The sequence below is a fragment of the Thunnus maccoyii genome, chromosome 7 (genome assembly GCF_910596095.1).
Source record: "Thunnus maccoyii chromosome 7, fThuMac1.1, whole genome shotgun sequence".
Classification (NCBI taxonomy): Eukaryota; Metazoa; Chordata; class Actinopteri; order Scombriformes; family Scombridae; genus Thunnus; species Thunnus maccoyii.
The window spans coordinates 25159706-25177904 of record NC_056539.1 but is presented as its reverse complement, the minus strand read 5'-3'; the positions used below and the strand labels follow the sequence as shown (position 1 = coordinate 25177904).

Here is an 18199-nt window from a genome sequence, read left to right as displayed (position 1 = left end):
CGTGTGTTTGCGTGGGTATCCTTGGCACTCTCAGGTTTCCTCCCATATTTTGAAGACACGCAAGGAGTGTAGCAGACTGGAAGCTCTGTGTGTTCCACTCTTATGTATTACATCAGACAAAACTGTTATCAAATAATACAGTAAAAGAACTTCAACAACAAATTTTAATAATTATTTTTTTAATTGCAATGTGCTTGGAATCCTTAAACAACAAAATCTTTTGAAGTGATAATATGATAGTGTCATCATGATGTAATTCCCATCCCTTGTGTTGGCTAATTTAGATCTTATGTATATAAAGGTTAAATGAACAATGCCATCAAGGGTCACACTTGATGCCAGTATAATCACCAGAACTTGACATGGTATTGGTACGCCACCCAATTTGGCCTTGTGGGAGAGAAGCCACTATAGGGTTTCAGTGCAAATACAGTCGTGGGAGCCCCCTCCCCCTGTGTGAGTGTGTGTTGTTAGGCAGACTAGTAGTGGAGACTTGGAGATGGCATTAAACTACTGGCCTAGATCAGAATTATGACTAAATCCCTATAGATGCAGATTTTTTTTTTCAATTGCTTATGATCTCCAGAGAGGTCAGAGGTCAGAATTTGCTGCAGACCAGCATCCTGGTCACTGGTGTTCATTCCTTAAAATCCCTTTAGCAGAGATCTGGCTGGTCTCCCAGCTCAGTGGTGACCCTCTTGCCCACTACGCTACTCCACTGTCCACTCAGCCATGCTCCCCAACATGGACTGAGGAATGCTGGGTAGTGACAGTTGTCAGTGTGAGCCTGTTGCTGTGAGATAATTTTCGGTGACGTGACAAGCTGCTGTTTAAAGTAATCATCTCGTTGGTCTGTGTCAGCTTTAGCTTATTCTGGGTGTGCTCAAGTTTCCTCGGAAGTCGCTCTGCAGCAGAAAAAACCCTCCGAGGTAGTTTGGAGTCCAGATTTGATGTTCAGTAGGTCAGCGATACAGCTATGTAAATACCGATCACTGTTTGGTACTTACAAAGCTATTTTAAAGATAAATACAGTAGGGTCCAAAAGTCTGAGACCACTTTCCCATTCAAGTGATTGGTAAAGTGGACTCAGACTGTTGGACCCTGCTGTATTTACAAAGCTGAGACTGGAGAAGTCTCTTTTACTTGAATTGGTCTTATTCCCACAAAATGTCACTGAAATAAGTGGGTAATATCAGTCTGTGCCTCCAGAAAGTACATACCAGTCATCATGATCCTTAATATTTAAAAAAGAAGACTTTTTTAAAAAACTGGTATTTTTAGCATGTTTAACACAAAGAAATAGCTGAAGTTTCTCATAAAATTTATGGAGAATTTAACTCAAACCAAACTATAATTCCAAATACAACACACCTTTCCACAATATGTGGTATACGTTGCATAAAACATCCTCCCTGCTCAGGTTTTTGTGATTTTTAGGAGGGGAAGTAACAGTTTTTTCTTTTTTTTTCAACTGTACTTTTTCATGTTAGCACAAATGTCTTGCAACTTGAGCCCTTTCTTTCTCTTGTTGTCTATTGTTCTGATCCAAAAAGAGCCTTGTCACGCACCCTCCTGTCATCCACCCTGCTCACATCTCTCTCCCCCTCAGCCCTCCCGCTTCTCTCTCTCTCTCTCTCCCTCTCTCTGTGTCTCTCTCCCTCTCTCCCCCTTCTGTGGTCTTATAAGGTTACACAGCAGAACTTTCTGAGGCAATGTGGGCTGTGTGTGTGTAAGTTAGCAGTTCCTGTGTTCTTTGGTCCATGATGTCCTCAGGTGAACAGTCAGCCCCTGAACTGGGCCTGCTTTTATTCCTCTGTACGCTCCAGTTGAGCCTGAGAACAAACACCTGCACACACATATGCAGGTGCAGTTATACAAGCACACACACACACACACACACACACACACACACACACACACACACACACATGGCAGGGGTATACATCATTATCCTTTTTAGGTTTTAGTTTTCTAACTTTTCTGTCTTCTCTCCTCTGTCTCTCTTTAAAGGGTAACATGGTAAAATGTCAGAAGTCAGATGGAGCATGAAATATTAACAGTCAGTTGGGCAATTTTCGGGTGAGCCAAAACAAAGAGAAAACAAAGAAGTAAAAGTATTGTAAACCAGTGTACGGTTTCCTATGCATGCAACTTCGTGGTCCAACTTTAATCTTTTGTACATGCAGTAGTTGTGAATGCATACCATGTTCTGTACAATTAGAGATTACTACTCAAACTTCAGGTGCACATACTTTTGGTTTTACCTTCAAATAAAGGTTTTTAGATAATCTGGCTGAACTGTAAATAGAGCACTGGCTTGTTTACAACCCGGATCATTTGATCACTTGTGTCTCTTGCCCCCTCTGACTTTGTTCCCCTGAGGAATTTCACTGTTGTGTGTATTATGTATACAATGAATAAATCACCAAAATTATGGAAAAAAACAAGTTATTTTCATTTTTGGGCTGTCGGGCCAGTGAAAATATAAAAGGTGCCAGCAAAACTCTGATCTACTGGCCAAGTGGGCCAACGGGGAAAAAAATGTTACATTGGACAGTGCCATGTATGACCAGTTTAACGATTATTCATATCTTACACAATGACAGTGGATAAACTCTCCAGCCAACATAAACCTGCACTCTGCCCGGTGGGACAGAGGCCCACTTCTTAAAAAGACGATTTTACGATTGCCGTCACTCTGGGTTTATTACGAGGTTTCCCTTTTTCTTTTTCTCTCTTGCTGTCTTTTTGTCTGTACTTTCACATTTTCCATGTCTTCTTTTCTCCATTTATCTCTAATTCCTCTACTCTTCTTTACCGTCATCCCACTTTTTTTTCCTCTCCCCCCGCTCTCTGACACACTTTTTTTTCCTCTTCCTTTTGGCATTCTCTCAAATCCTTGTCCTTTCGCCAAGACTCTAACTTTCCACTCGTTTTCCAATCTTGAGCCTAATTGTGCTAATATTTCATTAAGTCATCTTGAGCCCTATATGGCAGTTTGGCCGTTTCTGGATGCAGCACCGGGACATTAGCTGTTTGATTAATTTTTCTCATTGTCTGTAACTGCACATTTGGGTATATGAAAGGAGTAGATGTTCACATAAAAATTTTAACCACTTCCTTTAGGTAAACATGCATGAGAGGGGTGAGTTGAGACAGTGGTTAGTGGGGGAAAAGAGCTGTAACTTGGTTGTCAGAAAGTAAGCTCCAATGGAGACAGATTTGAGAGGGAAATGTTCATCATTTCTGAATTTTCCTCATCTACACATATCGATCTTTCACCTCTTTAAGACATAAATGTGACAGAGCTGCATTGTGAAAACGGTGGGTTTGCTGTACTTCCAGATAACCTCTGAGTTAGGTCAGTTTTCCAGCTAATAGGGATGGAAGAGGACCTTGGGAGAGGCCCTAATAACAGAGCGGGAGAGCTCATACATCAGTCTCACTCACCACACCAACCACCCTGGCTCCAATCACAGCCCCCCAGACCATATAACAGCATATTAGTTGCTATGCATAACCGCTCAAATTGAACATTTCTGATCTGGTTCAGCTTTACCCTTTAAGACTCCCTCTTTCTCACTTTTTTCTTTGCTTTTCTTTACTTCATTCCTTTCCCTCATTCCCATGCCATATAGTTTGAAGTTCTGCACTAATTCCCATGTGCCGCTGTCACAGTAAAGTCACATCAGATTCTCAGAGCTTTATAGGGGTTAAGCTCATGTCCCTGTGTGATTTTTATCATCATAAGCCAAATACAGCTGGATGGGGATCAGAGGCTGCTCTAATAGAATATTTCTGTGTCTGGACTTCTCAAAGACACTTTCATGTAAACCATTTACTGTATATTTTGCCACTAGGATGGTAAATGAGTGGCAGTCAAATGAAAGAAGAAGTTCCAAAACTTTCAGTTGCATGAAATATGCCATTATCAGCCAAGAGGGGAAAGTGATACTATAATAAAGGTTGTCAGACATCCAGATTTTCGATGGGTGTTCACTGCTATACCAAAATGGCCTCTGAAGTTTAACATACCACCACTGACATGCTATGGAAATATGTGCATGGCTGTATGATCCACGTTATATTGCTTTTCTTTGAAGCTGCTTAAAGGAAGGGAAATTAAGATCAGGGTTTTTAACACTTCAGATAATCGTCATCCTAATAAAAACCAATAGGCAGAGATGGTATCAGAGATGGGAAGCTGACTTGTGGCTGTTCAAATAGAAGTGATTTGAAATGGTAGACAACCAGCTAAAAGGCAGTTTGGCTCTTGGCATGAGAGACAGCACGAAACAGACGTGGACTGATGATAAACTGATTCAATTCGGTGACACAATTCATTAAATGGGGATTTCGGGAGGTACAATAGAACCGCATACGCATGAAGGGACAGAAATGTTATTGACAGCTAATTTAAAAAAGGGGGAAAGTATTTATATGTAAGCTCAACTTTAATTTGACTGTGGTATATACTTTTGGCAGCAAAAAACTAACAATTTAAGTCCCAGCTAGCCTGGCACTAATAGACTAAGAAGATAGCGCTAATTATAAATAATGCACTGGGGTTGTTGTTTATGTTTGCTGATGTTATGTCATGCATCATCAAGTAGTTAGTGAAATTGTCAGTGCACCACAGGTTGTTGAGATCAGCTTCTAGATAAAATCAGTTAACCTGCATACATATGAGGAAACACAGTTAATGTATTTTAAATCATTTAAAATATGTTGCTATATCGTCATGACAGTGTCTCTTAGAGAGTTGAATAACAGCATATCTTGCTTACTTGCTTTATGATATATGCATCTGCATTTGTTAGTTTGGGTTTCATTTCCTTCCAAAAGGACCCACATGAACAATTTCTGATCTGGTGCCTCCATCTGCAGGATGGCATGCCCAACAAGTCTTCATACCGAAACAAAAAATAGGTACAAGTCAGACACGCTGTTCGAGTATGTGTGAGTATTTCAGCTAAAACTTCAGGAACTTCCTTTTTCTGCTATTGATCCTTTGATTCATACTGGCAGAAGAGGATCCTTATAATACACAGCTCCAGTTAACAAATGGGGAACCATCAGAGTCTGTCTCATGATCCGATCAGGGACCAGAACCGCAACTGTAAGAACTGCTGATTTAAACTGACAGGCACTGTGACGGTTCCTATTTTTAGGCCCTCATTAATAAATGAGCCTAATACAATTGTTTCCCTCAATTACTGAGAAACATTAGAAAGCTAATCTCAAAATTACTCTGCAATTCATCCCAGATATTCCAGATGATTGTCTCAATGAAAGAGAACTCACAGATGTGACCTAAATAGAGAGGAGATAAAGAGAAGTAGAAGAAAAAGTTGTAAATAACCCTTTTGACTAGTTGGACATTTGTCTTATCTGCACAATCAATGTAATTGAAATCTCATGCGCCACTGTTTATACCTGAATTATAGGATAACCAGGTCAAAAATATATATTCCTATAAGTGGACAGACCCAACACTACAGCTCCTGCCTCCTCCATATTGTTTTCCTTCCCTCCTCCTTCCCATTCCCCTTCTATTCCCATGTCCAGTCCCCTCTATTGAGCTCTCACCAGGCTGCACTTGAGTAGCTGTTTATTAGTGAAGCTAGTGAGCTGCAACGTCCTCTCTCCTCTGTCCTTTGTCAACCATGGAGCCCCTGGCCTTTTTAACTCTATCAACCCAGAACATGAAGTAAATTTAGACTCACCTTGGGGCCCAGACTTGCTATAATACACTGTTGTATTAGGAGCCTTCAGGAGCAAAATGACAAGCAAGTAATTTTGGGCCCCATAGTGAACTTGGAAGCATGTGAAAGCAAAGGGCAACAGCCTAGCAAGGATATGTTATTAGTTATTGCTTGAATAAACGATAAATACCAGTTTAGAAAAGAGGTAACATAATGAACACATACTGTTCCTATTTTTATTCTACATCAACTCTTGTTGCTATATCGCTGTCAGAGTCTTGAATCTAACTCATAAAGCTGCCAGCCTGTTGCCAAGCCTCCAGACTGCCTCACTAACAGGTGCAGAGGCCCAGAGTGCTTCTCATTAACACAGCTCATTTCACAAGCACCACCACACAGTCGTTACCATCCTGACACAGCACGTGTGAAACAACACATTATCACCCAATTAGCATGACCCTGTGTCAGGCGCCTGGTCCTGTTTGACTTTCTTTCCTTGAACTCTCAGACTGTCACCATGGATGCCGCACACATAACAAGAAAGTTGCAAATGTAGGGGAAGTAAACTGTTATATTGAAACATATACAAGTACAGCATTTATAGGGAAGGTTGGGTTTGCAGATATATTTTTTTGTACAGTTGTGTCAGGACACATGCTTGCGTTTTTGCATGTGTTTGTGAATGTAAGGTGCATGTCTGAAGTTGGCAGGCAGCCATTTGTTCATTCGTCAAGTTAAACTATCCCAGCCTGCACCAGGATACACACACATTAGGTCTGGAAAGGCAGAGCTAAATTGAGCATTGAAGCTGATTGTAACCGTGTAATAATGTATGTGTGTTGAGTGTTTGTCAGTTCTGCTGACCCCAGAGCATGAGTTAAAGATAAAACTGTGTCAGGTTCCATCTTTGTCAGTCCTGCATCTTGTAAGTCCTGCACAGGCTTTTTCATTTGTCAAGAATCACCTTGTGACCTGTGGCGGTGCACACTGAAGCCCATTTTCTGTCTCTTCTCTTCCCGTAATGAAAAGCAGAGGGCTGTTCTGTCGTCAGCTGGTAATAACACAGCATTAGGTCCACATGGCTCGCTGATAGGCTCCCTGTTATACATTTAAAGCTTTGATCTACACCAGCAAATGTACAGTGCTATCACCAGTGAGCATTCAAGACAGGAAAACTATCTAAGCATTGTGTATTTATGTCAGTTATTTTCTTTTACATTGAAAAGTGGCAGCAACATTTGAAATTGTAGATTTGACCTGTTTGTTCGATTGATTTAATACATTTAAAACAGAATTAGCCTCCATTCGGTTGTCTATCTTGTTATTTGACTCCTTTCGTCCTGTCTTTGCTGTTGTTGTTATCTTAAATTTTGGGCAATCCCATTGGTCCAGAGGGTCTGACAGAGCGGTTTTGTGTGTTGTTGCTGTTTGTAGTGACACTCACAGCTCACATACTCTAAATACTTTGCAATAAATTTTAATTGAGAGGTTCATGATCCACCCAGCGAAATGGAACTAATTATAGAACCTCGTTCCCTTTTTATATTTGTATTTTTGTATGATTCAAAATTCAGAAACGTGCTAATGGACTGCTCCATTTTCTCTGTTTACAGGGTCTGAGTTTCCCCAAGACCCCAGTGTGCTAGCTGCCACCTCATGGAACACCTCTAGTGATGGTAAATGCACACACATACTAAACACACCCACAGAAAGCAGGGTCTAATTTATAATAACACATCCTCGACAGCCATCTTTAAATTAGAAAACTATAGACGCAAACACATCTGTTACAGGCAGTACATGATTACATGTTCGCTGTGAAAATAACACATGGTGTGCTGAACTGTTACCCCAGGTGTGATGTCTGAAATTACATTCGATGATGTGTTGAAAATTACTCATCCTCTGTGAATGGTCACCTTCAGCAACCCAGGCAACACCCATTGTCCCGGCCCAGGCCACTGTAGAGGATAATTGATGGAACGAATTACACATTGATCTACTCAACATGTGGAAATAGAGCCACAGGTGCACTGCATTTCCCTAATTTCCACTGACCTACTTTAAGTTTTCTCTTAAGCAAACGCTAGCAGTGGAGCCTCACGTTGTGTGTTCAGTACATCCTCTTACACTTTGCTCTGTATATTCAATAAAAGTATATTTCTGCTGACTAATGCAGTAACTCCCCTGATTCATCAACATGCTGAGTTTACACACACACACTCGCACTCAGCCAGGCATTTCCATCCCATACAGGAAACTTACAGGAATATACAGGAAATATGAAGTGTGTTCAGGTGAAGCAGAGACCCAGAGTTGTTTGCAGATGTGCTGCTGGAGCAGATCTCAGGATAGAGATTGTAACTGAGCAGCGGTAGCAGAATCAGATAAGGCACACATTACTTCAATATTCAAATAGCAATTTCCTTCATTTGCCCCAAAACGCCCTCTGAGAGAGCCCACAGAACGTGTGACTTTGCAATTGAAATGTTGGTGCTTATTTTACTTACATATGGACACAAAGCATCATTAGGGTCATGATATACTGTAGTTGCTTTTCATCAATGCCTGTGTGCAGACATTGATCACATACTCGTCTGCTTTTTAATTTACATCCACTAGGGGGCAAATCAGGGCAGAATCCCTGGTCAACACAGGAATTAGCCTGATAATCAAACTGAATTGCCAGTTCATTCATTCAGCCTGACATAATGTTTGTGCTTCTTACAAATTATGTTCGGGAAGAAGGTTTATTTTTTGTTTTGTTTTGCTCTAACTAATCAGTAGTGAGCAATATATCCATCCTGCCTGTGTAATTTTCCACTGGCATGAAAGCTGTGGTAGCGGTTGCGAAGAGCAGTTTTTCACATCAATCGAAGATGTCAATTTAAGTGGCCATTTTACTGTGGCTATTTTTGATGGATGATGAGAGGTAGCTAACTAGCTTTTTGGGAAGGTGACATCCCAACTCTTAATCCCGCCTATAAAGCTCTGATTGATTGACTGTTTCTCCAACCGAGGGAAACAACCACTGTCTGGTACCAAGCTACTATCGAATAACTTCCTTAAGAACTTGAGATTTTGCACCACATGAACGTAACTAAAAACTGTGACACTTGATGATGTTATTATACTGTTAATGTTAAGATCATAACTGAAAAAGTGGCAGTGGCAACAAGCTTTTTAAAACTTTCAGCCATTGTTTGGTCGGAGTTTCCTGCTGACCCTACTTGGCATTCTGATATAATTTCAAAGGATGCACACAACTAATGCTTTGAAGGGACTCAAGATACTTGTGGTAGCCATCATGCACATGAAAATGAAGAGTTAAACTTTAGAAACAAATCTATCAGCGCTCTCAATCGGTTTTACAGAGCTGGTTCATGTACATGCATGAGAGAGCTTCCTCCTCACAGAAGATTCTGCACTGGACAGATGTGCTCAATATCTCCAGGAGCTGCACAGTCCAACAATGACTTATACATTTGACAGGCTTGTAGAGATCAAACCTGTCAACAAGTCACATTTAACGTGCATTGCACCTGGATCAAACCCCCAAGAGAATTGACTTTGGGATGCTATATAGGGAAGGAAATGTCTTGAAGGCTGTTCTTACATGGGCTTTTTATGTCAGCTAATCAAGCACAGCTTACTACTTCCTTTCCTTGATCAGTAAGGATTCTTGCCGGTTTACATACTGTGGCGAGGATGGTCATGTGTCCCAAAGCTGCCCAGGTTTAGAGCAACATATCCCAACTGAGGAAGCATTTAAAACTGCTGCTCTTCTGAGAGCACTGCAGGAACAACTGAGTCAGATCCATAAAGTTTTTTAGATATTTTCTCAACACTGTTGCCCAGAATTATCAGTCATATCTCACCCCCTCTCCTCAGTTTCCCCTGGGCTTTGCAGAGCAGACATCCTCCTAATCCCCCACGAAGATACCCTAACTTGGAAGACCTTCAACAAGAGACCTTTTTTTTCGCTCTCTCATTTTGTCTGGTTTGTTTAATTCATCTCTTGCGGGTCCAACTCTCCCACAACATCCATCCCACAACAAATTCTGTGTACAGAAAAACAGACATTGTTAAATACAGAGGCACATTGGAAGGCAGTAGTTTTTGGGCATGATTGAGCAGTTTAGTCAAGATAATGATTATGGTGACCAATCAAGGATGTTTAAAAAGTCATAAATACAATGAGGAGTAGTTCCAAACAAATCATAGAGACAGCTTTATTTTTCCACAACAAGATGAAATATGAAAACCTAAAAAACGCTGCACATGTGCATGCGCGCACCCAATGTTTTCAACCCAGTGTATCTGTGTGTGTATGTGTGTATGTGTGTCATTTTGAGCTCAGCCCCATGACTAACATCTGTTTCTTATCTGATGGATGAATTGTGATTGCACCACTTGTTTTGTCTGCAGGCAGGGAATGGTTTTGATTGACCGAGCAGACAGCATTCAGGTAGCGTGGCTCTATCAGTATGCATCAGTAGCAGGAAGTTATCATGCTGAAAGAGGCTCATTACTGGGCTGAAATCAGGGGTGATGATAGTTTACTGAACTCATTTTCCCCTGGGGCTTTCTCTCAGTCTTCCTTTCTTTTTCTTTGTTTCATTTTATTCATTTTTTCTCCCCTTCCTTTTCTCCCTTTCTCTGTTGGAGAGTGACCCAACTTTAATGAAATTCACCTTTAGCCATAGCTGGCAGTGCAGACTCCTCAGTGTATCTACTGAGTCTGTTTAGTTAGCTGTGCAGCCACTCAGGTTTCTGGGTCTGTGTCTTGCTGAGAGCAGCTTGCGAAGCATAGCGTCAGTCTTGTGTGTGTTATTGAATGATGACTCACATATAAAATACAATGTTGCTGGTTAAATGAAAATGTATTGTGTGATTTAGTCTACTTTGAAACATGAATTGTTTGTGTGTGTTGCGGTCGTGTGGGTGTGCGTGTGTTTACATATGTGTGCCTGCGTGTGAGTGTTTGATTGTACAAAGCCACTGTGAGAATATGCAGGCTGATGACAGGGTACCATTTAGCCGCCTGCCACATTAAAGGGACAGTCCGCAACAAGGGTTTGAGTTTCACAGAGCTCCTGGTGCCAAATACCACAACACTCACCACGAGACAATTACACAGAGTGGCTTTGTTACACAGACACTGGAAGAACATCTTTCTCCTCTTCACCTATCTTCACATCGACCCCTCTTGTCTCCTCGTTCCTTCCTTCTGCTCCCCGCTGCTTTATTGTCAGTTATTATAACAGCTAATGAAGTGAGCAGGCACACAGATCCAAAAACCATTTTCTTTTCCATCAACTCAACTAATGAGATGAGATGAGCGATAAAATGACTCGGTTTTTGTGACCTTCTTGCCTTTGGCAAAACACACAAGTCTATTAAGAGCGGGTCTGTTCCCATTTAATATATAAAACGCTTTTCAGATAATAAAGTCAGATTCAATAGTCAGATTAAGGTGGGAAGAGTCGCCTACTGTGCACACTTGGGCTAATGTTAGCTACTTTAGCTAAGTTGTGCTAACAGGGCAGTTATCATAATCAAGTAACATTAAACTTACCGAAATGTTGCAACAATAGTCAACACAAGTCCTGCAGCCTGGGAGAGCAGCAGGTGAGCCAACTGTCAATCAATGTCCACACAACAAACATTGAAGCTACTATACATCTTCAAATCTTATTAATGGAGCAATAATTTCTTAAATGTCTGCCAGCACACTTATTAGAGAGACCAAATTTAGCGGTTGATACCATAAGGACTTCTTGAAAAAAATTGACTTAGTATTTCTTGAGAGAAGTTGACACTTTTTGAATGGCAGTCATTTAGAGCCAGGGATTTTTTGGAGCCAGAATTTAGCAGCCGTCAGTGGCTTTGCAGTTAAAGGTACTTCCAAAGTGACTTCAGCCTCAAGCCGTGGTAGTTGCCACTTGGTAATTAAAGGCAAGTAGCATGTTCCACACTTAAAGTCATGGAACATTTTTGCCTTTTGGAGATGATGATATTTTCGTTGGAGTCGACTAATGTGAAAAATTCAATGTAAACAACACAGCAGAGTAAATTTTAATGAGACATTTTTGTTGGGCAACGTTGGTGAAAGGGCTAATGCATCCTACCTTAAGGAACATAGTCATGTCCTCCAAGTCAATACTCCTACAGTTGTCTCATGACATTTAAAGTAGTTACAAATGGTAACATAATCAGACTGGACAGATTAAATTGAAACATAAAGCAAAACACAAAGTAGCAGAGTAAACAACTTATGAAATGAAACAAGTGACACAAATGAACTGCAGTCAATATTTCACTTAATTCAGTCTCTCTCTCACACTCACACACGTTACATTTTATGCTTCTTAATTTATGATCATATCAGATTTTTACCTGGCTGTCAATTATGTACAACCCATTACACCACCTATTACATTTTATTATCAAATTTTCCCTTGAAAATCCATTTACAAGGCTCATTAAAGCAAAGAGAAAACACAGGAGTCTGTGTCTGACCAGTAAGGATGATTTAAGTGTTTGTGTGTCTTGCTGTCTGGAGAAAAATAAACCCAACACAACAAAACCAAACATTGGAAGTTTCTTGGTATCCAAGCTTTGCGAAAGGGCAGTCACACAATAATAAATTGTGTTTATTTACACATGGTGTCCATATGATGTAATGCAAGAGCATCCCCTCAACACACACCTAAGTGAGATATCATTTTTATGGCATACACATGTGCAAGGGAGTGGAGGAGAAAATAAATAGGGGAGAGATGGGAAAGTGGAAAGGGATGGTCCATTTTTCTGCAGCAGTAAACCATCTCATTGTTATTGGTAGCAATGTAGTGATTTCGCTAAAGCGCTGATATCATTTTTATTGATAATTTGAACATTGACTCGCCGGAGGTTTTCTTGTCTCCAGTGCTGTAACATGGAAAAAAAAAACAGGACTGTACAAATAAGGGAGACAGTTATGTGTGGAGAGAAAGGAGGACAGATAAAAAGTGGGTGAGGGAAGAATGGTGGTGGTGGGAGTCTCCTCATATTGTCACACACTTGTTAGTACCACATCGCTGTGTTAAACCTGGGGTTTCAGGGGAGAGCAGTGTGAGAGTGTGTTTGACAGTCCAACAATCACACACACCAAGGCTATATGCCAAGACAAATGTGCCGTCTTTTCTGTTTCACAAACACTTTGCGCACCTCATGACAATATGTTAGGAGTCAAACGACCTGGTGACCGAGAATAACCAAGTAAGAATAGTGAGTAAGATAGCTGTTTGTTGCAACAGCTCTAAGGTTAAGAACAATTATAAAATGACACATCAGTGGTATACACGTATGATCTTGTGTCATGGCGCAGGTAGAATGGTTTGTTTGAAAAATAATGAGCGCCAACAGTTGCAGACACCAAAAATAGGATGTGAGCCTTACCTGAGCTCCGGTGAGTCTGACTTGTTCCCTGCGCTGTTGCGTCAGTCAAGCTGGACGGTGGGAGCGGGGCCCAGTGTTCTCTTACGCCAAGCCCCACCTGTGCACTGACTGCTCACAGCTCAGCGTTATTATACGTTATCCATCTAGGTCTCAACAAAGGAGTTACTCTAGTATTCTGCAGCACACCATCTTTCTTGCATTGGAGTTAACTCTTAACTCTGACCCGCCTTCTTGACGATCAGTAACCAATCAATAGGAAAATGCGATCATCACTGCTCTTTTATATTATCTAATTTAGAGACATTGTTAGGAGAACAGTTCAAACTAAATCAAACTTTGACCTCAACAAATCAGCTTCCTCACAAATAGATAAATGTTTTAAGGCCTTTCTTTTCCCTTAATCCGGCTTCTCAGACAGCATTTGCATTCTCAGCTACCTGACAGACTTAATTCAGGGAAGAAAAGCTCACTTGAAAAGGCAGGTTCATACCAATTATTATAGGAATGATGCAGAATTAACCTTTTAACAAAAAACTGAAGATTAATTGATTTTAATTGACTGAAAGTTACTTGTTGTTCCTAACAGAATTATTACAGTAAATACTGGTGGTGATTGTATTTTGATTATTGGACATTTTATCCTGCTGACATGCAATTTTTTAACTTAACTGCAAATGGTTTTAAAATGACTACAGTATGTAATGGCAAAGAGCATCAAAACGTTTAAGAGACACAATGTCAAAATTCAGAAACTTCAGGGAACAATAAAACTATTGGTTAGAATCTGCAAGTCACATTCCCAGTATTGCACAACACATAAAACCTTAAACTGTATTTACACTGTAATGAACAACAGAGGAGAGCGAGTAAGACAGATAGGAGCTCTGTAGAAGACAGCAATGTCCTTGTAGGGAAAACCCTTGATGGGGAAAAAAGACTTGGCTACTGTGAGATGTTTTTGAATAAGTTATGAGTTCAATCAACTCTCTGTTCCTAACTTTCCATGTGATTTCATCAGACAAACAGATTTCTCAAAATATAGACATTTTATGAGAAATGTCAAATAACATGTCGGAGAGTTCGGTCATATTAAAAGTCCAGTGCAGAGATGCCTTAACTAATGAATTTGCATGGCATAGTAAATGTTTTAGTGTGGGTGTGCTTGAATATATAAGTGTGTTCCTCTATATTTACTCATCAGCCTCTCTATTCACACACACTGAAGTTTGTCTGACTAGTATTTGAGATTCCCCTGTATGTACTTTTCCTCCTTTGTTTGTTTTGGCCAGTTTGTGTGACCAGAAGCATTTCTGCATACCTAAGATGGGTTTTGGGGTTGAGGGAACTTTCCAGAGGTTTTTCATGACATAAACACCAATGTTTTTCCTGCACATTAAACTCTTAGGTGGCCCTCCAGATTGTTTTCTTCTAACTACCTCGAGGAAAAATGTTGCCCTTGAGATAACCATGTAAAAATGTTGTGCTGTGTTTTTTTTTCCAACACCTTCTGAACTCATCAGCGTCACAGCGGGGCATCACACAGTGGGTTCTGATTGCCTTGTTTTCTCCTCGAGATTTTTTTTTCTTCTTCAAAGTCAAAAGTCTTTACTCATCAAGCAGGTGATGTTGCCTCATAAGCTCCTACACAAGCCAGGGGAAAACCCTCTGGCATCCTACAGCCCTGATGAAAAGTGAAATTAGGTGTCACCACAGTGGCAACCACAAAATAACTTGCAAAACCAAGACTTTGAATATGTGTGTCTGAAAACATTGAGTTGTTTTACCACTATTTTCTTGTACAGCAGCATGTTTTTTTAGAAATGTCTGGCATTGATATTTTACAGTAAGTGTTGTTTGATTTATGTCTTAGTTCTTTTCCTTGTGTAATAAAATCTCTTCCTTCTCATTTTGTCTTCCTCTCACTCCTGATGCTTTTTCTTCCTACTCCTCTTCTTTTCACTCCTTTTCCTGACTCTCTCCATCCTCCCCTGCTGTCTTTACCTCCTACCCCCACCTTCTCCTGTATCTTTATCTCCCTCCTATTTATTCCTGTCATCTGTTCTACACTGCTCTGTCTCCCAGGGTCCTTCTTTATCCGTCTTGATGCTCCTATGAACAACATCACCACCTCTCTGGGCCAAACAGCTGAGCTCCTCTGCCGCGTGTCTGGCAACCCGCAGCCCACCGTGCGCTGGCTGAAGAATGACGCCCCTGTGGTACAGGAGCCACGACGGGTCTCCTACAGGTCCACGCCGTTTGGATCACGCCTCCGCATCCGCAACCTGGACACCACCGACACGGGCTACTTCCAGTGTGTAGCCACCAACACCCAGGGTACAGTGTCCACGACAGGTGTGCTGTTCGTCAAATTTGGTAAGAAGAGTTGTGTGACAGTAGCATCTACACAATCTAAGCCAAGCCAAGCCTTTTAAAGACTTACTGGCATGCAGATGTCACAATGAACTGGCTTTATGACAAGTGTTTGACGCACTTTGTGTGACAAAGAATTACAATCTTTTCTTATTCATCATTTCCTACCAGAGATCTGGCTCCTCTTAGCAACACTGCTGATTCTTGCTTATAGCTGGCAGCTTGCAGAGAGAAAAATCTGGGAACAATATTGTTTATCCTGTATTAAAAAAATCCCCTTGTCCTCTCTTCCAGATCCACTCCCTACACCTCTTGCAGGAAGGCCAACGTAAGTTTCTTATCCTATAACTAGTTTTCTTTCCTCTTACAGTCTATCAATGCTGTACTTACTGTGCCAATTTTGTGAGCGCTGTTTACATGTCGATTCCAGATCCTACAAGGATCTTGCCTTGTTGATGCGTAAGTCGAATGTGTTAAAATAAGACAAGAGGAAAGGATCTCCAGCTGCAAATCACAGCTTGTATGTTGAAAATTTGGTGAAACGAGGCCCCGGATCAGAGAGAGACAGAGTGAGAGAGAGTGAGAGAGAATAAACAAAGTAATCATGATTTTCTATCTGTACTGATAATCGTTTTAGGCCTGTTTATACTTCTTATAGTAGTTTACTGTCTGCTAGCGTAGTTAGAGCCAGCCTAAAAAGTACTATACAGCATATTCATTGAGTAATTACTCACAGAATATGAAGGGCGGGTCTGTAATTTTCCATTTTTATTGGTGCAGGTCTCAGTGTGGCTAAATGAATATTTAATATGAGCCTTTAAATCTCTGCTGGTTTGATCTAGTACACCGCTGTCACTGCCCAACCATCACAGCTCACATGGTTCACATTTGAATATTCTGTGTATGAACACTGTTGCTGCGGACCACAGTTGGAATGTAGACTGTTGGGCAGTAACAACTTTATGCACTAATCACAAATTGGGGCTTAAAGCAGATGTTGACATAAAGCGCCTATTAGACACACAACAGAAAACAGGACGTGACTTAAAATGTGAACAAATTCAAAACATGTGCTATTAATTTCATTTAAGGGTAATAATGATGCATTCATCAGATTTCAGGGCTATAATTACATTATCATAATTAAGAGTGAATGTCTTGTGTCTACTGGTGAGTTTAGTTGATTAACTGAAGTCTCCTGAAAAATATTGCTGCCTGAAACAAGCAGTGTAGAAAAATTACCCACATCTGTCTGTGCGGTTTTTGTTATGTAACATTTTATAGTTACCCAATTAGCTGCCAGCTGTTTGAATGTACAGCAAATCCAACCGCAGTTCTGATCTCGTAACATGAACATGTATATGAATGTAAGGGGGGCCTTGAGAGTAGCAAATAAAACCAAACGATACAAAATATTTTCAGAAAGAATCAAGAAATACACTCCACTAAAACATTTTCATGTTCTTTGGCGATCGTAACGCTGCTGCCCAAATCAAAAATTGTGTCTGAGTCTGGCTAGCTTCCTTTGCTTTGTTTAGATGTCTCCCCAGCGTTATGGGATAAAACTCTATGAACTTTCTCAGCTCATTTGATTCTCGCAGGATCAAAGGAGCTAAGCTGGATGATTTTCCCCAATGACATTATGGGAAGGCTCACTGCCATGTTCCATGCAGCGTTCTGTGAATCAAAACTGCTGGCACAAAGTGGGTATCAGACACTTACTAAATCCACTCACACACAGACAAATACGTGCACAGTCACACACATTTGAACATGTACGCATGCTCTTTCTCAAACATCTGTTTCTACCACTCCTTTGTTTACATGTTTTTAATTTTTCCTGAACGACTAAATTACAGCTTGTTTCTTAGATGAGACAGTTGGCTCACGATGCAGTTTTCTCTCGGGAGTTATCAATAGAATTGAAAGCGAATGTGGCATCAGAGCCAGCAAAGTGAAGATATTGGAAATAAACTAAACTGCGAAATGAGTGAAGGAGGATGTGATTTTGGCAAAGTTACTGAACATGTTGAAAGAAGAGATTAACATGATGACATTGCCTTGATCTGTGTAAACCTATTACTCATATTAGAGGGAAGATATTGCAACAATCTAATAAAAAGAAAACTGATAATTGTTAACTTCGTCACTGCTTATAGCTACTCTTTCGGGATATTTTAAGTCTATATGTGCTTTCTTAAAGTCCATGCACACCTGTAAGCTTTTGTGTAGATTTGTGTTTTTCCAGTGAAAACTTTGGATCCTCTTGTACCTTTTTCAAGAATTAAAAAAAAACAACCTTTCTTCCTCATGGCCTTGATGCATGAGGTACATTTCGAGGCCATGACGGTTTATAAAAGGCTTCAAATGATCAACTAGTGATAAAATAACGTATTTCCATAAATGAATTATGTTTCTTTTAGAGCCCTTCCGATAGAGAAATTATATGCATTGTACATATCGACCAACTTAATACAGATATATCATAACGGCGTGTATGTTGTCTGAAAAGTAGCAAGAAATTGCCATACATAAACGCCAAAGATATGTTTTAAGTAATTTAGAAACTGAAATATCAGTATCTGCCTCAAAGAATCCAGTATCAGTCAGGCTGTAGTTTCTTTAATTGGACCTAGTACCATGGAAATCACCACGATGGGACTTTTTGTACAGCAAGAATT

The 18199-nt window shown here is 40.4% G+C and overlaps 1 protein-coding gene across 2 annotated transcripts in view; it reads left to right on the top strand.

Moving 5' to 3' along the window:
* ror1 (receptor tyrosine kinase-like orphan receptor 1) overlaps positions 1–18199 on the top strand; it is a 136444-nt gene that overhangs the window by 84272 nt on the left and 33973 nt on the right. The window contains exons 2-4 of one of the 2 annotated variants that reach the window (XM_042417129.1): positions 7319–7381; positions 15231–15521; positions 15813–15846. In XM_042417129.1, the coding sequence (XP_042273063.1) occupies positions 7319–7381; positions 15231–15521; positions 15813–15846 (388 nt within the window). The remainder of the gene's footprint in view (positions 1–7318; positions 7382–15230; positions 15522–15812; positions 15847–18199) is intronic. The other variant, XM_042417130.1, reaches the window with a different exon arrangement.